General features: G+C 43.6%; 1 protein-coding gene across 1 annotated transcript in view; it reads right to left on the reverse strand.

Moving 5' to 3' along the window:
* The window catches only part of SLC1A3 (solute carrier family 1 member 3), an 87,215-nt gene that overhangs the window by 47,496 nt on the left and 14,381 nt on the right, over positions 1–25,338 (reverse strand). The window contains exon 3 of the mRNA XM_053592123.1: positions 13,939–14,076. Within this exon, the coding sequence (XP_053448098.1) occupies positions 13,939–14,076 (138 nt within the window). The remainder of the gene's footprint in view (positions 1–13,938; positions 14,077–25,338) is intronic.

The raw sequence follows: 25,338 nt of genomic DNA on the forward strand, positions 1-25,338 counted from the left end.
TATCTAGGCTGCCAAGAAGTGTGTCTGAGAGGTCAGAACGGAGACTCTGCCTCCACTTTTGGTTATTCAGAAGGGCTCTGCTCACAGTGTGTGAGCAGTGTATGGAATTTGCTGCCCCGTGGAGTGCGGGGTGCCACATACTGGGGCTGAGCTTCTCAGGGAAGACTGCGGTCGTATAACCAATAATAATATTTAGAATTACGCAGCTGTGATAAGGTAATTGAATTCCATGCTGCAGGGCAGAAACCAAACCCCTCCAGTAATGAGGAAGGAATTCTGTCCGGCTCCCATGTTGTTACTGGGTTAACGTTACGGTTGCTTTAATTTATCTTAATAGGAAAGCCGTCATTGCAAGGATCACAGACAAATGAGGCTGATGGATTCTGAAGCCTTAGTTGTGAGCTCTCTCTTCTTCCTCTGGAATTTTCATATATACAATGCAAACCATCAGAAGACAGCCTTTGCTGCTACTCTCACTGCCAGTGACAATCACGTAATACTGGGTACATGCCAGGCAGGAATTCTCGCAACGGCACCATGACACTGGTATTACATCACCTCTGTTCTACAGAGAATGAAAGGAAAGCCTAAAGAAATTTCTCCCAACTAGATATATTGTTTTTTCCATCTATGTGTGTGTATGTTTAGGCATGGGAAATCTCTTTTCTTGTCCATAAGCACCCAAAATATTCAAACAGGCCTTAGTTAGACACTAGAGCCATGGCAAGAAATAGTTTGAGATTAAATTTCTCTTAAGTGATTCTGGCTTTCAGTTTTTACAAGCCCTCCACAAGCTATTCACAGGCTAGAACCACCTAGCTCATTTTTTGCCTCATGTGTTAGATGAGATGGCAAAGTTTCACTCACTCTTTTATTTCATAATCCTCCCTGCAGTTTGCCCGGCCGCACACCCCAGATGCTGCTGCTTTTCTGTTGCTGTTGACGCTCCTCTGACCTCTGACTCACAATATGCCTGAGCCCACGGAGACTGCCAAAGTTATGTTCCCTCCTTTCAGAAAGCTGTGGTGATACCAAAGATCCCTTCTGAGGTAAGTGATTGAGGGGGAAAGCACACTGAGAATGAGCAAAGAAGAGAGCACTTGTTTTCTGAGAAGATCTGGAAGTGAGGCAGAGGCGATGGTTCCGTCTACACAGCACAAGATACGAGGTTTAATGATTATCCAGCGAATTTAATCTGCCTCCGCCAGCCAAACCAACTCATATTTCTGGCATGAAATATCTAGTTTGGCTGCCTATGTTGACCAAATCAATAGAAATTGGTGCCAACCCCTCTCCCCCATTAGAGCGTGTGGTATGTTGGCATAGACATATTGTTCTTACTAAAAAAAAAAAAAAAAAAAAAAAGAGGGGTACTTGAGTACAAATTCAGCCATTAGGCTTTCTCCCAGCTTCTCTGTGGCAGCTTTCAGAATGCTGCAGTCTAGGGATGTTTGAAAAGATTGGCATTTGAAATTCAGGAAACGGAGAACATGGGCTATAGAACCGTAAGCAACTAACAGATGTTTCAAGTACAAAAATCTAATGTAGATTTCTCAGAGTTTAAATGTGATTTTAGTACAATTAAATGTATAGCATGTTTCCTAGTATGAACTAAAACAAAATCTTAAGCCCCACCCTACCCAGGGGCGACTGGCTGGACTCCTCCCTTAGCCAAGAGGATCCCCTAACATGAGCTGCTAGCCCTGAGAAAGGAAGTCGACATGCCTCATCATGCCCCCTCTGCTTCTTAGAGATGTCTGTCCTGACTCACTAACAGGCCTAAGGCTGTAAGACCTACCTGCAGGTCCTCAGTACACATAACAAACCAGTTGAGTCCGGGCATATGTCTTGTAGTCTCTGATTAACAGACCCTTTATCTTAATACTCCCGGTATTTGAGACAACCCTAACTCCTTCAGCCAATTGTTAGCTAAAGAATCAAAGAATCTTTAAATCCACCTATAACCTGTAAGTACCCTCCTACCCCCCACTCCGCTTTGAAATGTCCCACCTTTTTTGGGCCTTCTATGTATTAATTTATGATTTGTACCTATAATTCCTATCTCCTGAACATGTGCAAAACCAAACCGTAAGTAACCCCACCCTCTCGAGTCCATTTGCTCAGGACTTCGTGGGTGTGGCTCCGGGTCATAGTCCTCAAATTTGGCTCAGAATAAACCTTCTTAAATTTTGTTACAGAGTATGACTTCTTTTCTGTATACACTAGAATCTTCCAAAACAAAATGCATAGTCCAAGAAATGTAGTAATTGTGGGAAAGGGATCCTCAAACCTAAGGTAGCCCCTTGGCATAAGTGCGGCCATTTTAGTGAGGCATTTAGAGAAACTGGGTCAAGAATTAAGCCAAAGGCCAAACTGCAAAACATTGCCAAAGCTGGAGGAACAGAAGTCAACCACAGGATGATGGTTAAAGCCCTACATCTCCGAGATATTGCAGGGCAATTGACCCTGGAATGTGCGAGTGTGGACTTTCCACCCAGTCTAACAGGCCCTCTGAGGGAGGTAGTCCCATGGCTACCCCAACCCCCATTCTTGCTATATCCATAAGCTTGATAAAGATGCCTGAAACTGGGAGGGAGCTGGGGTGATTTTGGTTCAGACCCCACTTCTGTTCTTTACCCTAATAAACTCCCTTTGTCTCTGGGCTGGTCTCCTGCTTTTTCTGGAACTACCACCCTGTTTCTATCCCATACCCAGCATCTTTTTTTTTTTTGAGACAGAGTCTCACTTGGTCACCCTTGGTACAGTGCTGTGGCGTCTTAGCTCACAATAGCTTCAAACTTTTGAGTTCACGTGATTCTCTTCCTTAGCATCCCAAGTAGCTGGGACTACAGGCAGCCACCAAAATGCCCAGCTATTTTTTAAGAGTCTAGGGTCTCGCTCTGGCTCAGGCTGATCTTGAACCTGTGAGCTGAGGCAATTCACCCACCTCGGCCTCCCAAGTGCTGGGATTACAGGTGTGAGCCACCACGCCCAGCCCCGTACCCAGTATCTTTTAATGGTGGTGAAAACCCTAGAAGGAATCAGAGAAGACCAGTCCTGGGATCACCCAAACCCTTGCCACAGCCCTCAAACTACCACCAACACAGCACACTAAAATCGCTAGAACTTGGTGAGTGAAGGAAGGGGCTTTTCGGGAAGTTTCATTAGTTTGTCTGTCTTCTGTGCTGCAAAGCCTAGCTGGGTCGAGACTTCCTTCCCCAGGGATCTGGGACACTGGTCCTTAGCGCACCCTCCCCCATCCAACAGGAAAGCCTGAGAGACCTTGGGGATGCCTGCCTCCCTGGTGAGCCTCCCTCCTATTCATCCTCTCTCTCCTACTTGCCAGGGGTAATTGCCTTTCGGCCTGCCTTGAGACTTGCCACCGGGCTATCTCCTCAAGAACCTGAATACCCAAGGCTTAAATAGGAAAATCAAACCAAAGTGGCTCATCTGTGATACTGCCTGTCCCCAGTGTAAACTAGGTAATGGGAGCCAATGGCCTGAAGATGGACTTTGGATTTGAACATTCTTTGGGATAATTTCATAACCCACAACAGCAAGTGGTCTGAATCCCTACATTCAAGCTTTCTTCTTCCTTTAGAGTCTCCCCTCCCTCTGTCAAATATGCACTACTTTCAAATTCTTCTCAATGGGCGACTGCCACCCATACCCTCTACCTCTGACTCTGAATTTGATCCCACTGACCACTCTGCACCCCCTCCTTATGTGTCCACACCTCCCAAACTTTTCGCCCCCACTCAGTCCCCAACCTCCACTCCCCCACCTTCCCCATCTGGTCCCTTTTCTCCTCTGCACACCTTCTAGAGGCCCCGGAGGCCATTCTGCCACTACACAAAGCTGCAGGAGCTGAGGCCATTGTTAGGGTCCAGCTTGCCTTTAATTTAGGAGATCAGTCCAGGATTCCAAAACACCTTAGATCCTTGTCAGTTGACCCTACCCAATTCACAAAGGAATTCCAGTATTTGACCCAGACCTATGACCTCTCATGGCAAGATATTTACACAGCACTTTCATCTGCCACTACCCCTGAAGAAAAGACTGGCATTTGTGCTGCAGACACAGCTTTCGAAGACATCTCACATACCCAATACCCCAACAGTCAGCCCTCAGAGTGAGGGCAGTACCCTCTACGGACCCTAGGTGGAACTATCAGGAAAACTCCCCCCAATCTTTCAGCAAGCACTCATTTTATAACCTGTTTATTAAAGGGAATAAAAAAGGCTGCCCTTAAGGCAGTCAACTATGAGAAAATCAAAGAGGTAACTCAGCAAGCTGATGAAAACCCAGCCACCTTTTTAAGTAGGCTGACCTTAATAAAATGTACCACCTTTGACCCTGAGATGGAGGCTGGAAGGCTATATGTAAATATACATTTCATTTTTAATCAACTTCAGACATAAGAAAAAAGCCCCCCAAACTCAAAGGGACCCCAGAACCCCCAGAAAAAATTAGTAGTTAAATTAACTTTCAAAGTTTGTAACAATAGGGAGGAGGAGAAAGCCAGAGAAATACCAGACGTTGGCCTCCACCTTTCAAGAACAGCGAGGAGACCCCACAAGGCAACCTAAAAACCCCACTGTTCTTCAGGTCCCTGCTGCCAGTGTGGCAAAGGGCCACAGGGTCACTGGAAGGATGAGTGCCCCGGGGTCACAGGACCAGCAGTCACCCCTTCCAAGGCAGTGACCAAGCTGGGATTCACTCTAACTGAACTGGGGCTGACAACTGACGACTAAAGGGGCCTGGGTTCTCAGGCCCTCACCATTACCATCTCATTGACAGAACCCCGGGATTGTCTTCTGGTGGCAGGTAAGTTGAGTTACCCTTCTCCTGGACGTGGAGGCCCATTCTCAGTACTGCCCGACTTCTCAGGGCTATTATTCCCTTCCTTGATCTCTGTAATTGAGATCCCACCTACCCTACCTAAGACCCCACCTCTAACCTGTCCTTCAGAACATCTGACCTTCTCTTCCATTCCCTCCTGGTCATTCCGAGGTGCTTCACTCCCTACTTGGTCAAGATTTATTGCCATAACTCCAAGACACTTTCACCTTATACCCTTTACCCAGGTCATCCAGTATCTCTCCACTCTATACTTCTATAACTTTCCTCTGACACCCCTCCTACAGACCCCAAACATCTGTCCCAAAGGCCTTACTTCAGTTCAGTGCTAAGGTTTGGGACACTTGTACTCCTTCCCATCATCAGCCCATTACTGTCATTCTATCTAACCCTTTGCTTCTCCCCAACTGACCTCAATATCCCCCTCAATCCCCAAGCTATAAAGGCACTCCAAACAATCACTAACCATTTGCTAGACAACCACCTTCTTTCACTTCCCTCTTCCCTGTGCAACACCCCTATCTTAGGGGTCCTCAAACCTGATGGCTCCTTCAGACTAGTCCAAGATCTGTGGGCAGTCAACAAAGCCACCGTGCCCATAACTGCCCTGTCCCAAACCCCTAAACTCTCCTCTCCATCATTCCTCCTTCTACCACACACTTTAGAGTCCTGGACTTTAAAGATGCCTTTTTCATTATTCCTCTTTACTCTAACTCCCAAGACCTATTTGCTTTTTTATATGGACTGGCCTAGACACCCAACTAGTTCAACAACTGACCTGCACAGTCCCTCTCCCCAGGGATCAGTCAAGCCTTAGCCTCAGATCTCTAAACATTTAAGCCTGTGATCTACTGTCATCCAATATGTTGATGACTTACTCGTTTGCAGCTCTTCCCTCACAGCTCTGTCTCTGATACCATCTCTCTCTTAAACTACCATGGGAACTTGGGCTATTCAAAAGCCAGGTCACCTACCTTGGCATTTCCCTTACCCCTTCCACCCAGGGTTAATCATGAAAGAAAAAGACTTATTGCCACTTTACTCCTTCCCACCTACCCTTTGTCAGGTTGGCTAATTTCTTCTGTCTGTGGATTCCCAATTTCTGCATCTTAGCTAAGCCACTATACTAGGCAGCCGCTGGGGACCCTAATGAACCTCCACCTTCAGAGTCCTCCCTGTCTTGATCCTTTATGAAGCTCAGGTGGGCCCTGATTCAAGCCTTATTCATTCTCCTTCCCCATCCCTTCAAGCCTTCTTCCTTTCTATGTTGATGGTCATCAGGGATTCGTGGCACACACTCAAAGTAAAGGACCCAACCATCTTCCCATAACATACTTTTCCAAACTGGACAAAAGAATCCAAGGATGGCCCTCTTGCCTCTCTGAACCCTAGTGGCAGCTACACTCTTAGTCCAAATCTTCAAATTCACTTTCACCTAATCCCTCCACGTCTACACTTCACATTCCCTTTGGGCAGTGGTTCTCAACCTGTGGGTCGTGACCCCTTTGGGGGTTGAATGACCCTTTCACAGGGTTGCCTAAGACCATCCTGCATATCAGATATTTACCTTATGACTCATAACAGTAGCAAAATTACAGTTATGAAGTAGCAACGAAAATAATTTTATGGTTGGGGGTCACCACAACATGAGGAACTGTATTAAAGGGTCATAGCATTCGGAAGGTTGAGAACCACTGCCTTTGGGGCTTATTAGTGCACTAGGCAATAACGATCATTTCATTAGCCCACTAACAAGCCTTCCACGCCACCCTTCTAGGGAACCCAAATGTCTCTACATCAGTGTCCCTCTTTAAAATCCGCCACTCCTCTGCCCCTCCTTGACCTACTGCCAACCTCCCCAACACGCAAGTGTGCAGATATTCTTTCTCATTTCTTCCATCCCTTCCCTAATTGTCAAGACACTCTCATTCCATCAGCAACCACACGGTTCATAGATGGCAGCTCCTCCCTCTAGAGCTGGATATGTGGTTGTCTCCCTTATATCTGTTCGTGAGTCCAACCCCTCACCTGGGAAACCTCATCACAACAGGCTGAACATATCTCACCTTAACATTGACACGGTGACAGGATATCAACATATATACAGACTCCAGATATACTCTTCACATCCTTCATTCTCACATACCTCTATGGAAGGAACGAGGATTCCTTACCACCCAGGGATCCCCTGTCCTCAATAAAAGCCTTATTTGCAAATTGCTAGAAGCCATTGCTCTCCCCACCAATATAGCTATCCTATACTGCAGGGGACATCAGATAGTCACCTCAGAGTGCGGCTCCTGTGGCTCAGAGGAGTAGGGCGCCGGCCCCATATACCAGAGGTGGTGGGTTTGAACCTGGCCCTGGCCAAAAAAAAAGAAAGTCACCTCAGATATTTCCAAAAGCAACTGCAAAGCTGACACTGAAGGTAAATCCCAGGCCTCTCTTACCTTTTCCCAAATCATCTTGGCCCTTCCACCCAATCTAACCCCACAATACACCCTCCAAGAGAACTCCCACTTAAAGGACGGGAGCCACCCTCCATAGGGGTATGCCCTAAAAGATAAAATTATACTTCCTCAACCAATGGTCATTTCCATTTTAATGTCTCCATGACCAAACTCATATTGCATCCCAACCTCTAACCTGCCTTATTTTTTTTTTTTTAAGTCTATTCATGTATCACCCAGCTCTCTTTTAGGACCTAGCCAGAATCACTACTTCTTATATGACCTGTTCATGGACTAGTCCCCAAACCTCCCTCAAAATCCCTTGCACACATCCTCATCAACTTTAAACTCCACAGGGACACTCCTAGACAATATTGGCAACTTGATTTTACATACATGCCCCCAGTCAAATGCCAAAAATTATCTCCTCTTGTAGACATGTTTACAGGATGCGTAGAAGACTTCCCTTTATCCCACAAAAAGGCGGAGACGGCCATTCAAGCCCTTCTTGATGAAATAATCCCTCTCTTCAGTCTCCCCACCACTCTCTAGTCAAATAATGGCCCCTCATTCAGTTCCCAAATAATACAAGGAGTCTGGCAGGCGTGGGGGACCTTGGGATACAATGGATATTGCATTCATCCTACTAATGCCAAGCCTCAGGAAAAGTAAAAGAAAAATGAATAGGTTCATTAAGACACACCTCACTCCCCTCATGATGGAAACACAGTAAACCTGGATAGACCTCCTCCTCCCCATCACCTTAATGCAGTTAAGCGTTAGCCCAAGAAAACCCTACTTTCAGCCCCTTTGAACTGATGTGTGGTAGGCCATTCATTCTGGGAAACTTTCCTCTACTCCCTAGCCCCTTGGGGAAACTACCTCTGTAATTTCACCTCTATTACAGTCTCCTTGAGACAAATAGCTGATACTATCTAACCTAAACCAAGTTCCTCCTTTAAAGAGGTCCCCCTCCATCCAGGCAACTAGGTATCTCAAAACCCTTCAGCCTACATCCCTATGCCCAACATGGGATGGCTCCTTCCTAGTCCTCCCCACTGTGCCCATGGCAGCTAGACTATGAGGCATTAACTCGTGGATACATTTTTCCAGACTTAAAAAGGCACCAGAAGAGGCCACCAGTCAAGTGTGGAAATCTACCATTCTCTTTCCAACTCATGTTTGCTTGTCCAGAATTTCAGAAGAAGAAGAGGTTAATCTTGATGAGCCCCTGAGCTGTGAGCCATGAGTCAATCTCACAGACCTCTCGTGCCCACTCTGGGACAACTACATGATTTAATCCTATCTATAATCCTCTCTAACCCTCCTATAACTGTCAAAGATCTTCTCACCCTCCTCTGGGACCTTCACCTCCAGGGAGACTTCTCTGACTTCTCATGGCAAGAACTCACTCTTTGGCTAGCACTGTCCTCTCCCTAATCCTATTACCCTCTATAATCCCTTTAAACTCTCCAAACTTTACCCCTAGATACCTGCTGATTACTATCAACCTCATGCAAAAGCTACTAACCCATACTTTATTACCCTTATCTCACCAGTGCTGGATTTGTCTTTCCCTTTCCCCTGATAAGTATGCTGCCATTCCAGCCCCAGCCAACATTTGTAACACCCCCACAGTGTACTTAACATACCACAAGGAAAAGGGCACAGCCTTCTCCAGCCAAGCAGACACCCTCCTTGGAGATTACCCCACTGCTTTAGCCAGTGGAGCCACCAAGCCATTCCAGTCTTTCTCAGAAAACATCCACTCACTTCCTTACACCCCAACTCCCATTTCTGGACCAATATCATCACCCTTAGACCTGCTCACCCCAGCCCCCTTTTGTATGACCACACAGGCTCTGGACCCTTCCTGGGCACCCTACTCTCAGACCTCTGTAACTTCACTGTCAAGATCCTTCCCCCAACACTGTGACTTTCAGCAAGTAGATTGCACTCTGTCACCTTAGGCTAATGGGCTATTCCTCCAACCTATATTCTTCTCTGGGCCACCTCAACTCCATAACATCCCCCCTCTCTTGCCCCAGATCCAAGCCCCAAAAACCCTTTCCTTGGATTTATACTCTTGGGTGCCCTTCAAACCAATGGGCCAGTCTCTCCTCCCTCTGGGGGAGCACTTACTGGTTCTTTTTGTTCTGGAGTAATGAATTCAGACAAAAATGAGGACCTTACAACTTCCCTCACCTCTTCTCTTTCCATCTTAGTTCCTGTCTAAAGCAAGTGGCTTATTTTTCATCTGTGGAAACAAAGCATATTCCTGCTTACCTACCAACTGGATGGGCACTTGTGCCCTTGCTTATCTGTCCCCTAATAGAAATCTTACGCCTACTGACCAGGCTCTACCAGTCTCAATTAAAGAGTGAGCCAGACCCAAAAGGACCCCTATCTTAATCCCACTCCTTACTGTGTTAGGGATAGCTAGGGGTATCGGGATGGGACTTGGGGACTGGGGATCCTCCTGACACTTCTTCCATACATTTTGTCCCAGGACCCAAAGGAAAGCCTAGAAAAAATATCCCAGAGCCTTTTAAACAGCAGGATCAAGCAGATTACTTAACAGCCATTACCCTCCGAAACAGGCACAGCTTAGATTTACTCACAGCAGAAAAAGGGGGCTTGTGCTTATTCCTAGATAAAGAATGCTGCTTTTATGTCAACCAGTTGGGACTTGTCCTGAGATGCTGCTAAGAAACTAACTGAACAGGCCACCAAGCTTTGAAAACAGAGAGAAGGCAGCTGATACTCCTGGTTTGACTTACAAGCTGGCTTCCCTGGGTCTTGCCCTTCCTTACCCCTTTAATCTTTTTATTACTTTGTGTCTCCCTAGGACCACTTCTCATCTGAACAGCACCCCAGTTTATTCAAAATATGGTCCTTAGATTAACCCAACAACAGTCACTCAAATTCTCCTTCTTCAAGAAGCTGGGCCAGGCCAACATCACCATCCTCATTCCCTTTGAAAGATCAGCACCCACCGCTAGTAGGAAGTGGTTCTAGAAGATCACAGCACCCCTGTTCCTTAAATAAAAAGCAGGGAGTTGTGGGAAAGAGATCCCCAAATCTTAGGTATCTTAGGTAAAATGGCCACCTAAGCGTGGCCATTTTAGTGAGGCAGCCATTTAGAGATATGGGGCCAAGAATTAAGCCAGCAGCCAAATTGCAAAACAATAGCAAAGATGGTGGTCACTGCAGAACAATGGTTAAAGCCCCACATCTCTGGTATATTGCAGGGCAATTGCTCCTGGAATGTGCACAGTGCAGAACTTTCCACCCTGGCTAATAGCCCCTCAGCAAGAGGTAGTCCCTCCCGTGGCTACGCTGACATTCTTGCTATATCCATAAATTTGATAAAGACACCTAAAAACTAGAGGGGGGTTGGATGACTTTGGTTCAGACCCCACTTCTGTTCTTTCCCCTAATAAACTCTCTTTGCCCCCAGGCTGACCTCCTCTCCTTTCTGTAAACTGCCACCCCATTTCAATCCTTTGTAACGCAAACTAATAGTTACATGCATTTTAGTTTCTGTCTGCACAAACTCTGAGACATCTGGATTTAAGTCTATAATGCATTTTCCCACTAAGAAATACCTTTCCATGGGAGCAGGAACTCAAAGTTCTTTGCTTGATGTTACTGTCTGACGTAGAAGAGACCAGGAGACTACTACACAAGGTGGTTCTACTCCGAAAAATGGGGAGGAGAGGCGTTCCCCAATAGCTAGTTCCCTCAGTGGTCAACGTGGCATTCAGTAGCTAATTCCCCATGTTACAAGTTAAGCTTTGACACAGGACTGTCAATTGTTGACAGATATGAAACTCAGGGACTGCCTGATGGGTGCACAAGTTCAGCAGTACACTTCTCATCATTTACAGCATAGGCATTCAAACAGAAGCTCCAGTATTAGCAGCCCAAGGGTGAAATGGGCCTGCATATGTGCTGTGTTTGGCTTGCAGTGTTTCATTTTGTAAACTGTAGTAAACAATCTGGAGGTTCTTACAAAAGAATTGGATTTCTAGATTCTCTAGAAAAGTGGAAAGATTTGGACCTGCTGACATATGGCAACAACTAGTGGTCCCAGTAGTCCCTTTGCCTCCTTTTTGTCTATGTTACTCTGCCGCTGGGGTCACTCTCTGCTTATCATCATACGAGACCTTGTTATTTCTCCTGTAGAAGAGAAATATTCTCTATATCCATGACCCTATCAAAGTAGAACAAACAAAAAGTAGCTGGAAAGAGAAGTGCCATAACCCATTTGGCCAATGGAGGCATTTGAGATTGACTTGCTTTCTAAATGGAGGAAACATGTTCTCCAGTAACATCTGCCATGACTTGCAGGGAAGTCCTAGGGGTCTGTGTAGATTGCAAAATTTCCCTTTCCTCCTTCCCACTGTCTCATACATCCTCCTTTGGTTTAGAAGGATTGTACTCAAAACTATGAGGGAAATTCTTATTGAATCAACCATTTATTTCATTTGATCCTAAATATCTAAATCACTGCATAGTATGGAAATTGCTCTTTTCAGACTAAAACTTTAGAAAGAACTTTGGCAAACTAAATTATGTCCCTCAGGCTCTGTCTTCATACAGTTCTAGATAAGAGTTAAAACTGTTAATGGTCCAACTTGGCAGCATTCCCAACTTGCAATTAGGTTACATTTTAAAAATTCATTTTATATTGGTTATTTAACAACAATGTTATAAATGTTGATAATTTTTTCGATATTTGACAAAAAAATTTCCTTTAACCATTGAAAGGGATTGCATCATTGTACTTTTTTCCTGCAAAATTACTCAACCAAAGCTCTTATTCATTCAACAAAGTTGATTATTAAGTAATAAAAGCACCAGGAAATTCCACTTCAAGGTAACTGTCAACTGGTTCTGCTACTAAGGGGAAGTTACACTTCTCTGACAGTATGTGTAAGGGCTTTTCTCTTCTAAAGAATAACACAGCAGGTTTTAGCACAATTATGAGAAAGCAGAAACCTCTAAACATTGGTTCCACCCTTGAAGAAAAAGTATGAAGGAAACCAGGACCTTCAGTTTGTATACAGGAAAACTGCAAGCACTCAGTCCAAAGGCCTTGCCAGTGAGCATGGTGCAGAGAGACTCACTGTTCTACTACATGAAATGTCAGAACTGGATTCTGTCCCGTAAGTGCTTTCTGCAAAAAATTTGATCCTCGAAAAATAGCAACACATGGGTAATAAAGTGAGAATGTGCACTCATGTCAGCATTTAATATAGCTTTTGTGATAAGAACTGGGGCTGCTATGATTACCCTTGGTCAGAAATAGACCAGCCTAGTTTCACAAACGAGTACCCCAAATGAACCCCATGACCATTTTATGGGCAATTCATTCTCCAGTGAAAACTCCTGTACATGCAATCACTTGATTTAGGCCCTGGACAAGTGGAAGCCAGCAGAGACCTGCAAGGCATTCAGGAAAAATCTGACATTAGCTGCTGTCCAAGGAATAGCCAGTCCTCCAAGGCATGAACTAGTTAGTTAGAATGTTGCCCCATGAGTTGAGTTGTACTATGAGGTTCTCATCACACAGAGATCTTGAAAGGAGAATATAAATATAAATATCCCTGAGAACTCCCTGGGAGGGAGAAAGATGCTCAGAGACGGCTCTTTCAGAGGCAGAGTGGCCTGCGGGGACGGTGTGCTGAGAGTGGAAAAGAGACCAGGGTCAGTAATACCTGAGTTCTGGGCTTTGCTACAAACCCAGAAACCATCCTGCTGGGGCAGTGTCTATGCAAATTCCTTTTCCAAATCAGAGGTGTGCTGTGGGGAAAGAGAAGAGTGGGCAGGAAGGAATGTGCAGTAACATTTCTGTGAACTTCTCAGTCCCCTCTGTATTCCCCAATCACATATGCAGATGACTCTTTAATCTTTTCCCATGCAGGAATAAATTGTTATCTCACTGACACAGAAAACAGAATCCTATCCTGAAAAGATTCCACTTGTTAAAAATCCAAGTGTCAACTGATAAAATATCCAGATGGGGGAATCTCCCACCCCCTCCCCTTTCTCCCACCAGCATAAAAGGTAATGGGGATGGGGGGGCAACTGGAGAAGGAAATGAAATCATGCGGGTACACCAGGAAAAGACACAGTGTTGGTGGCAGCAGAGTTGGTGAGTGTGTTGTGGGCATTACCTCTTGATGAGGCTTCCAAGAAGGCTCCCGCTCAAGTCCTGGTGGCTCTGAGAACAAGCATTCTTGCATCAATAGCTAATAGGCTGTCCAACCAGATGTTATCTGGGTGGGATAAGAGGGTGAGAAAACAGACCTGTTGTACGCTGTTGTCAACTACATCACTGTGGTCAGAGAAGGCTGATCGTGTGGTGTTTAGCAGGGCACCTCGTTCGTGGTGAGGCAGACCAGATTACGTGGCTGTTTAAATCCATTTCCTCTTGTGATTGGTAAAATACGAGAGTTATAATCATTCATGCATTACTAAAGCCTCCTTTCCATCATTTTGAAGGGACTTTTTTTTTTCTAGAACAGAGCATGCATCCAGCAGAAACCTAAAGCATTTGTTTTTCTAAGCGATCTCTTGCAAGAAGCACACTTTAAAATAAGAACACAACTGTGTATGGTACCTGTGACAAGACTGGAGATGATAAGGGGTAAGACCAACATCTGTAACATCCTCATCAGAAGTTCTCCAGGGAAGGCGAAGTACTTGATCTCCCGGTAGCTCATTTTGTATGGTCGGAGGGTAAATCCAAGGATTGTACCTGAAGGTAAGAAAAGAAAAAGAAAAAATTGAGTCTTTTGAAACTGAAGCAACAGTCCTAGAAAAATGAGCAAGTATTTGGCTGCTGGTTGTATTTATTCAAGCAGCAAATAGGGAGCAAGGGGCACATCTATCTTTGCAGTCATTATCTGAAAGGGTCTGCCTGAATCCAGGGTTTCAAGTAGATCTTATAGAAAAAAGTTTCTGGTTTGAGCAAATGAAAAATTCCTTTGTCTAAGTTGAAGGCAGTGGAACCCATTTTGACATGGCTCAGTACAGAGTTATAAAGATTGGGGCATAATGGCGGCGCCTGTGGCTCAGCGGGTAGGGCGCCGGTCCCATATGCTGGAGGTGGCGGGTTCAAACCCAGCCCCGGCCAAAAAAAAAAAAAAAAAAAAAAAAAAGATTGGGGCATAATTAGGAAACAAATTGTGCATTCATGAACAAGGTGATACGGGGAAAAAGGCCTTATTGTAATGAAGTTCTATTATGACATTAGATGTTGGAATTGTTAGCACAACCACTCATAAAGGGTAACATGGTTTTTTTTTCTAATTAAAAAATCACGTTCAAGTCGTTAATCTATTTTCATCATCTCCCTGTCTGCAAACCGAATTTTCTCCCTCTGTCTACTTGGTCTTGACATTGCCTTGGCAACTGCTCTGTACAGACTTGTTAGCTGCTGGCAAGAGAAGCCTCCAAAATGAGCAGTGACTTTTCTCCCAAATTTTTCCCTGAAAACTTGGGGGAATAGAGGGGAGAGAGAAAACAATTCCTCCTAACGTTCCTTCAGCTCCTGGAACTTTAAAATACTTTAGAATGACAGCTTTACATGTAAATCAAACTGTACATAATACCTTTTGCAATGCTCAGAAATGAATAGTCATTGACATTATGAAAGGTATAAATTTATTCTTCTCTCCTTTCCTTAATTTACTTTTTTCCCAAAGAAAATTTACTTATTCCAATTTGTAAATACTTTCAATATTTTTGCTGAACTATTATTACTAAAACACGTGATTTCATTTTTTAAAAGAGGTCCATATAGGGTTATATAGAAGAGAAAATGCCCAGTACTAAGTTAATTAGAATCTAGAGGTTGGCGGTGTGGGTGGGGGAGGAGGGAAGAATACTAGGAAAACAGAGTTTTTGCAGAAGAGGCAAGCAATAGTTTATAGAACACAAACTATCTTAAGAAATGGGACACAAAGTTCACTTCAATCATCACTGCAATTCCAATTTCAATTCTTGGGTCTCAGAAACCATGATATATCCACGCTTTGACGCTATTCTGGGATACTCTAATAGTAGTCTGAATCTATGTGACTAGAACATCCTGTTGACCCAGTTCTTAGGACTTCAGGAAAGTAGAGTAGAACCTCTGAAAGTTGACCACCTAAGGGACTGTAACAATCTGGTCAACATATAGTGGTGGACAACATAAGGAACTAGGCCTACTGTACTGATGCGTACATGTGGAGTGTTAGGTCAGCTTACAGAGGTGTCAATACAGGGAGGTGGTCAACTAGGAAGGTTCTACTGTATTTATTCTTTTTTTTTTTTTTCCGGTGTGATGGTAATATATTCAAGAGAGAAAAGTTGTTTTGGAAAATGTAGGAAAGTGGGGGCAAAAGCCTGCCCATATTGGTTCTACCACTTAAATAAACAGCAGGGAGCTAACGCCTACTGAGCTCTCCATACATGCCAGACATCCTTGTCAGGCTTTACTTGTCCTAGCAAAGTTAGTCCTCCCAGCAACCAACGGAGGTTGGCACTATTTCACCACTAATTTACTGATGGAGAAACCTAATCACAGTAAAATTAAAACTTGCCCCAAATCAAATATACTCAAATGGCAGAACCAGGATTTAAACCTAAACTCTTGGGCTCAAGTGATTCTCTTGCCACAGCCTCCTGAGTAGCTGGGACTACAGGGGCTCAGCACAACACCCAGCTTTATTTATTTATTTATTTAGACAGAGTTTTACTTTGTTGCCCTTGGTAGTTTTACTTTGTTGCCCTTGCCGTGGTGTCATAGCTCACAGCAACCTCAAACTCCTGAGCTCACCTGATTCTCTTGCCTCAGCCTCCCAAGTTGCTGGGACTACAGGCGCCCACCAGAAAGCCCGGCTATTTTTAGAGATGGGGTCTCATTCTGGCTCAGGCTGGTCTTGAACTCCTGAGCTCAGGCAATCCACCTGCCTCGGCCTCCCAGAGTGCTAGGATTACAGACGTGAGCCACTGCACCTGGCCTTTGATACATTTTTTTTTTGTTGTTGGTAGAGACAGAGTTTCACTTTATTACCCATGGTAGAGTGCTGTGGCGTCACACAGCTCACAGCAAACTCGAACTCCTGGGCTTAGGCGATTCCCTTGCCTCAGCCTCCCGAGTAGCTGGGACTACAGGTGCCTGCCGCAACACACGGCCATTTTTTTGTTGCAGTTTGGCCGGGGGCTGGGTTTGAACCCGCCACTCTCGGTATATGGGGCCAGTGCCTTGCCAATGAGCCACAGGCGCCACCCAATACATTTTTAATTCACTTTTCTCTCTTTGTTTTTTGCTTTAATTTAACCATTAATCTTCTTGAAACTCTACTTAAGGTAAGGAATTTAATTCTGATTTTCAGTGGCATCTGTAACATGTAGGAATTAATAAAAGGCTTTGGTTATACTGGCTTATTCCTGCTGTTTCGCACAAGTCAATCGAGATAGTGGTTAATCTTATAATAAATAAAATTTTGCTTTACTCTGGATGAAATGTAATTTTACTGGACTTGGTTATGTTTTCTGATCTTTGTTTAAATGCATTTAAACATTTGACATTCATTCAGTTACAACAAAACATGTGCACAGGAAACACAAGCGACTCATTTTGGTTAGCTGGAATTTGAACATATTGGACTATCAGGAACTTTAGATTTCCCTAAGTTGACTATTTGTTATTGGAAATGCATTTATTCACATACAATAATATTTCCAAGGGTGAGTAGGTTCCTGGCTAGTCTCGAACATTTATTTTATTTATAATTTACAAATGATTAATAGAATAGCTACTCTACTAATGATATGTGTTTTAGGAGCAAAAGCCAAACCGGTTTTGATGAAGCAAGCGATTATTCTTTCTAAATATTAGGTGCGCTTTATCTCATCTCCTGAAGTTTAAAATGGGCCAATACTGACTTTCCTCCCCTCCATATAGCTACACTGGCTGTGGACTAGCCTCTTTCTCTTCTTGGGTATTCCTCTATCTTGCTTCATCTTTCCCCATCTAACCTGCATTTACTCAGTGCAGCCAATTTTCAGGTAGGTGTTAGAAGGGGAGTAAGCCAGTACAGTGAGTGAACTCTAGGCAATGTGCGAATGACCAAGTCCCTTAACTCTCCAATCTGCCACAGTACAACTTCCATAGCTGACCACTTCCTTAAGTTGATCTAATTCTCACAGACTAGACATGCAACAAATGGACATACCAGTACAGTAGACCTAGTTCCTTATGTTGATAAACTCTGTATGTTGACCAGTTTGTTAAAGTCCCTTGGGTGGTCAACTTGTAGAGGTTCTACTGTAGATATCTAACAGAACAACAGCAAGACAGTCAGAGAGGGAAAGTCACAAGGGGTGGTGAAATTTTTGTGTTTGTTTCTTTATGGTCAACAAATTGGCCTTGCTTGGACATGCAGTCCTGGCATCAGGTACTTTAGGATGTCTCTCAGTTTTCTTACATTCTCCAATACAGAATCTACATTGTCTAAGAGCTCTTATTCATAGCGGTACCAGCAGACAGCAGACATCATTTATTTTTAGGAGAAGTCCTAAGTCAAATGTTTTGAAGAGAATAGTTGTTTAGAGAGACAGCAGATTGCAGATACACAAATTTTGAATCACTTTTGTCCATGACTATGTTTTGGTTGGTTTACTATCTCTGGGTTTACTAAGTGAGCCATTTTTTTACTCTTGAGGAAGAGATTATGTTGGAGAAGGAATATATTTATTGAGCCCTTACTATATGTTAATGGTGATATTAATGGTGATATTTAATGCTTATCATAACTTTATGAGGTAGATATTATCATGTGATTTATCATTTAAAAGGTGAATAAACTAGTGCTCAGTCAGTTAATTTGCTTAAACTTAAAGATCTAATAAGTGGTTGACATGAGCATTCTAAACAAAGCCCAGTGCTCTTTCTACTACACTTTCGATCCTCTTAAACACAAACACATCTTTATTGCCTAAAGATACTTCTCAAATGAGCTTGGCCCCTGGGTTTTAAGCATCTCTAACTGCTGTGTCATGCATGACCTTGATAATAATCTTGTATATCCTAGAGGTGTCCCAGAGGCACCCAGCACATCCTGGAACTCTTTACAGGTCTTCTTACTTACTGAGGATCTCAAAATATGGCTATTAGTACCAGGTTACTGTTTATTAAAATGGCTACACCAAATCCCCTCTTATGACTTAACTAAATTTTTTTTTTTTGGCCGGGGCTGGGTTTGAACCCACCACCTCCGGCATATGGGACCGGCGCCCTACTCCTTGAGCCACAGGCGCCACCCGACTTAACTAAATTTTTATAAAGTTTATTAATTAAAATAGCCTGGCTATTCTCTTCATTACCCACATTTTTAATCATCGAAAATCATCAATAATAAATGTAAAAAGGGGACGGTGCCTGTAACTCAGTGAGTAGGGCGCAAGCCTCATATACTGAGGGTGGCAGCTTCAAACCCAGCCCTGGCCAAACTGCAACAAAAAATAGCTGGGTGTTGTGGTGGGCACCTGTAATCCCAGCTACTGAGAGGCAAGAGAATCACCTAAGCCCAAGAGCTGGAGGTTGCTGTGAGCTGTAACGCCAGAGCGCTCTATGGAGGGCAATGGAGTGAAACTCTGTCTCTAAAAACAAACAAACAAATAAATGTAAAAAAGTGAATGAAAATATGTTTCAGGGTTTACATACTTAACAACAGCTCAGTCAATGAACACGTGACAGGTGCCAAGTCCTCACCAGGGCATTGTCTTACCCATACTGTGGAGGATGCCACTAAGTTGTGAGCATCTCACACATGAAAAGCCAGTGTGACCAAGAGGGTAGGTAAATTGCCAAAACCATACGGGGTGGGGTGGGGGCGCGTTGGAGCCACAGTAGGCTTAAAGAGGGGTCAAGTGCTTGCCCAAGGCCAGGATGAGTGGCTGAGGTAGACTTTCTCTTCTTGGGTTAATGCTCAGTTAGTTAATTTGCTTAAACTTAAAGATCTAATAAGTGGTTGACATGGGCATTCTCCGTCCCAGAGTCCAGACTCACCCAATCTACTACTCATGACCTCTCAATAGTCACAATTCTCATTTAACGAGCCTAAATTAGTACAAAACATTTTGCCTATTTTTCCTTCTATTTTGAAGTAGATTAACTAAATCTAGAGCTTAAGCTGGGGAAAGGTTTTGTTATGTGAAATAAAATAAAATCGTAAGCCCCCTCAGCTGACTGAATGGATCCCTCTTGTCCAAGGAGACTCCAGAAATACTCTAAAGTTGAGTTGCTAGCCTTGAGAAGTGAAATCAGACAAGCCTCTTCACACCCCCATCTCTTCTTGGAGATATCCTTTGTGACTCATTAACAGGCCCAAGGCTATACAAGACAAAGCTTAAATCACACCTGCAGGTTATCAATTTAGTTCAGGATCCTTAAGTGTGGGTATATGTCTGCTATATGTCCACCAGCTGGTCTCTGATTAACAAACTTCCTTATCTTAAAACATTTCAACCCTTTAGATAAACCTTTGATTTTTTTTTTTTTTTGTAGAGACCGAGTCTCACTGTACCGCCCTCAGGTAGAGTGCCGTGGCGTCACACGGCTCACAGCAACCTCTTAACTCCTGGGCTTACGCGATTCTCTTGCCTCAGCCTCCCGAGCAGCTGGGACTACAGGCGCCCGCCACAACGCCCGGCTATTAAAGCTTTGATTTTTTAAACAATTACAAATCAAAGAGTCTTTAAACCCACCCTATAACCTGTAAATCCCCAGTTTGAGGTGTCCTGCCTATTTAGGCCAAACCAATTTACACTTTCCATGTATTGATTAATGACTTTGTGTAATTCTATCTCCATAAAATGTATAAAACCAAACTGTGACTCAACCCTGGGAGACCACTTGCTCAAGGCTTCTTGGGTGTAGCTCTCTGTGCCACGGTTGCACGTATTTGGCTTAGAATAAACTTCTTTAAATTATTTTACAGGGTTGGGTTTCTTTTTCTTTTTTTTTTATTAAATCATAACTGTATACAATGATATGATTATGGGGCATCATACACTCACTTCATAAACCATTTGACACATTTTTATCACAGTGGTTAACATAGCCTTTCCGGCGTTATCTCAGTTACTGTGCCAAAACATTTACATTCTACATTTACCAAGTTTCGCAAATACCCCTGTAATATGCACCACAGGTGTGATCCCACTGATTCCCCTCCCTCTACCCACCCGGGTTTCTTTTTCTTTGACAGTTGATTTTACCTCCTGAAGTCAACATCTAGTTTTTTCAACCTGTTTGTTGAATGTATAAACAAATGAAAGGCATTTCCCCCCCATCTTTCTGCTCCCACCAGCAGCAGTAAAGGTGAAGCCAGGAGTGGGGTAGGCCAGTTATCAGCATCACATCAAGAGGAAATGCTCTGAATGCAAAGACCAGTCTCTGATTACATTCCAGTCCAGCAATGAAAAAAGCCTTCCCTGAGACACATTCTCACAGTTTGAGGCACAGACTTGCCAGAAACCTTTGTTCTGTCCTTCGGACCAATGAGAGGAAGCAGGGCAGGTCTTAGTCCTGTTTCTTTTTGGTAAAACAGCTCTCCCCTAGCAAAACTGAGCTCCATTAGTGTGCACTTACTGAACTACATTCATTGATGATCACCCAGCTAATAAAAAGCTTTATGTACTTTGAGAGACTGAGGCAGGAGGATTTCTTGAGGCCAGGAGTTTGAGACCAATCCAACAATATAGTGAGACTCTCTTTCTACAGAAAAAAAAAAAAAAAGAACAGATTAGCCAGGTGAGGTGGTGGCCAGGTTTGATGGTGCCCACCTGTGGTTCCAGCTGCTTGGGAGGCTGAGGTAAGAGGATCATGTGAGCCCTCAAGTTCGAAGCTGCATTGAGCTATGATCACACCATTGCACTCCGCATTGAGCTATGATCACACCATTGCACTCCAGCCTGGGTAACAGAACAAGATTCTATCTCAAAAAAAGAAAAAGAAAGAAAAGAAGTGGTGCCCCAAAGGAGCTCATATGCCAAAAGCAAATTTCAAACCAATAGTGGCATTCATATCCAGAGGAGGATCTCACCTTCTGAGGACAACCATAAGATAACTACCAGGTGCACATCCAAGACGAGCCAGCATGTTCTTCCCACATTTATACTGCAGACCAGCCAGAGGACAGTCACACTCCTGCCCAAGCTCAGCCTGCAGCTATTTAGCCCAGAAAGGAGACCATGCTGTCTGCTTGTATGTGCAATGATGGTTCAAGGAAAATCATACTACCAAATATTTTTGTGGATAGCACATCACTAGTTTTATGTGAAAAAATGCTATTTCCCAGCTAAGATCTTTCTATAGAGGATTAAACATCATACCATTTATTTATGTAGCAAAAACAAAAATATCCCCAAACAAACTAGCACTGACTTGTCCCAAGTTTACAAATTTTGGGAGTGACATCCCAATACTCTTAACCTTTGCCATATTCCCTTGGTTAGAGGCACAACACAGGTCCTACCCACAATGGACAATGAGCCATGTAGGGCGGTTAGTGGTCTAACAGGCACAGGTCTTTGGGCCTCCTCCGCAGGCTGCTTCCATCTTCACAGAAGATGCTCTATAAATGCTTGGTGAGTTAAGTGATGTGGAGATTCCAGTCCTAGCTCTGCCTTTAACTCTCCATGTGACCCTGGATAAATCCTTTACCTCCTATGCCTCAATTTGGTTTTCTAATTTATAAATGAAGAAGGCTCCAAGATTTAAAGGTCACGCTCCTTGCTTGGACTACTGTAGTAGTCTTTTAACTGGTTTCTCTGCTTCCATGTATACCCGGATAGCCTACGCCCAACATCATACCCAGAGGGACCCTTTTGACAGATGGGTCAGGTCTTCCCACTGCTGCCTGCCTTGGCACATCTCACATGGAGTCGAAGCTGATGGTTGGACCAAGCCTGCTTCCCTGGAGCCACCATGCCCAGACCCATCTTTTATTTCCCTCTCCCTCACTTGTTTCTCCTCTGCCTCCTGCTCATTTCTCTAGCACGTTAGACATGATCTCACTTTTGGGCCCTTATACTGGCTCTTCCCTTTGCCTTGAACACTTTCCCCAGGTATTCACAAGGTTTGCCTCCTTTGAGATTTAGTTCACCTGTCACCTTCTCAATGAGGCCTACCTTCAACTTTCTTCTCCCTTGGCTCTCTGTTTCAGTAGTTCTTATCATCTCCCAAAATACAACATAATATTTTTAATTTATTGTACTTATCATGTATTATTGTGTCAACCTACTAAAATGTAAGCTCCATGATTTCAGGAGTTTATGTCAGTTTCATTCACTGACTAAGCCCCTAAAATAGTTCCTGGCACATAGTAGGTGCTTAACATATTGAAGACTGAACAAACACTCTCTTTTTTTTTTTTGTAGAGACAGAGTCTCACTTTATGGCTCTCAGTAGAGTGCCGTGGCGTCACACAGCTCACAGCAACCTCCAACTCCTGGGCTTAAGGCAATTCTCTTGCCTCAGCCTCCCGAGTAGCTGGGACTACAGGCGCCCACCACAACACCTGGCTATTTTTTTGTTGCAGTTTGGCTGGGGCTGGGTTTGAACCCACCACCCTCAGTATATGGGGCCGGCGCCCTGCTCACTGAGCCACAGGTGCTGCCCCTGAACAAACACTCTTAATGACAAGTGTCCACCAGTGCCCCGCTGGTGTTGAACAAACCTTTTGAACGCAGGAATCTTCGTTTTGTGCTCTCAGTAAATCTCATTCCTTGTTGCACTAGGGGAACATAGCAACCTGCCCCAAGGGACATTTCCTCTTTTTGAAACTGTGTGATTTCTCTCTTATGATCTGTGAAACTGGATCTTGACTAAATTTCTATTTCTCATGTGCTTAGCTTTCTAGAGTCACAAATGAGGAGCGACATCCCCTGATCCCTAATTCTCTCCTCACGTAGACTCTTTGAGTTGGAGGGAGAGTAAGTAGGATGCTGTAGAAAGATCATGACCTGAGTCAGAGATGAGTGCTCTGGGCTCAATTCTGCCAGTAAATTAGGCTAGTATAAATGTTTAATCTTCACATCAAGCCTAGGGGATTTACTAGCACTATCTCATTTATGAAGACATTGAGGTCTAGAAAGAATAAGCCATTTGCCCCAGGTTACACTGCAATAAGGGATGGGGTGGCGTAGGGTTTCAGCTTCAAATCGCAGTCTCTCTGGGCTTCTTTTTTTTTTTTTTTTAAATACATAAAATATAAAAATATAATATTTTTATGTAAAATATGCAAGATACATCTAAGATCTTGAAATTTAATATTATAAAAGTTCTAAGTTTAAAAGAACCATGTAAAAGCATTATAAATTTTAGCTACTATCTTTTTTCTGTAAATTCCAAACGTTGATACATAAGAAAGCATTTAATAATATTAAAAAAAAAGCTTTGGCAATTTAGCCATTATAGTTATTATGGCAGGTATGCAAAAAACAATTATTTGAGAGATCGAATTAAAGTTGCTATTTTTTAGGACTTGGCCCAATCTGGAAAAGCTGTAACAAGCCTGTCTCGTACCAGATGGAAATAAAGTTCCATTAGCTCATTTTTACAAAACGGGGAAAAGAGCAAGGGCATAATGGTGAAATTACCTGGCCAAGAGTTCCACTGGTCCCTGGTCCTTTGTTTCAGCCAAACTTCCAGGCATTTCCTGGTGAGAAGCTACTCTGTGTTGGAAGCAACCTCTCAACCCTCCCCCACGCCTCTGTTTCCACATCCTTCAGAGCTTTGAGCCCCGCCTGGCTCATTCTTTTGTCCTTTGGTATTTCCTGCTGCTGGAGGTGGGAAATACCTGTTCCAGCCTTATACCAGTTGTGCCCCATGATCCAGCCCTGGGTGCCTGATGACCATGTAGGATGCAGACACCACTGAAGTCCACATGATGTGTCACTCTGTGGGACAGCGGGATCAGAAGTACCCTGGAGTTCTGAGAAAGGCCTGGATCTTTCTTCCTAAAACTACACTAAGACCACCTGTGTGCAATGGTAATTCAATTTACAAATAATCCTATGGTCTTTTAAGTGTCCTATCCATGGTCATTTAAAGAAACTTTGAATCCTAGATATATCAATTAAAATTATCAGAACATGTGGTCTTCCTTTCTGGAAAAAAAAATATTGCAATAAGTGAGTAGAAATTGGAAATAAAATATAATTCAAAGTTCCCAAGTTCCCCATGGTGCCTTTCTTTCGAGTCACATGCTTACACACAGCAAGGGTGATCCATTTCCCCCTCCCTCTTGTTCATTCAGAGCCTCTGTTCTGCTACCTTACACGTCTCTATGTAGTACAAATAGTACAGCACTCTCCTATTTCCTGATTTTATGTTCTGCCCTGAAGATCAGTGGAGACCCATTTGTGCTCAGATCCTCAGACAATCAGCACCAGTATCCTGGGGAATTATTTATGGACAGGCTGCATCAACTAAGACCCTACCCAAAAGAGCCAGGGCTGGCCTGGGAGGCCGGGTCCTTGCTTATTTCTCTGATCTCTTATTCTGAAGTGCCCTTGACAAATTGCTCAATGCTTTAGTTTCTAAACTTCTGTTAAATTGGTAGCGGTGACGGTGGGGTTCAGGGACAGAAACTGTTCCATCTTACTTGTTTGTTGTGAAGATTATAGGTGGTAAGAGACAGTAAAGAGCTTTGAGAGTTGAATGATACAAATAAAAGTTTTGGGTGTCATATGTAAATTAAACCTGGGCTTTGGAAGCAGAGAGTTGGCCTACATCTACTTGATTCTACCCTGAACTGCATTTTTTTCAATATACCGATTTCTTTAGTCTATCTGCTTAGCCAGCCTGCAGACAGTGACGTCCTCTCAGCCTTACCTTTGGCCAGGCAGCAGTGAGGCTAACTCTTTTTTACATCCCACAGTTAGGGAAAACAAATACCTACAACCTCTATGGGGTAAAAATTAGCAATATTTATCAACATTACAAATGTGTGTACTTATA

Source organism: Nycticebus coucang, chromosome 1 (assembly GCF_027406575.1).
Source record: "Nycticebus coucang isolate mNycCou1 chromosome 1, mNycCou1.pri, whole genome shotgun sequence".
In the NCBI taxonomy this organism is placed as follows: Eukaryota; Metazoa; Chordata; class Mammalia; order Primates; family Lorisidae; genus Nycticebus; species Nycticebus coucang.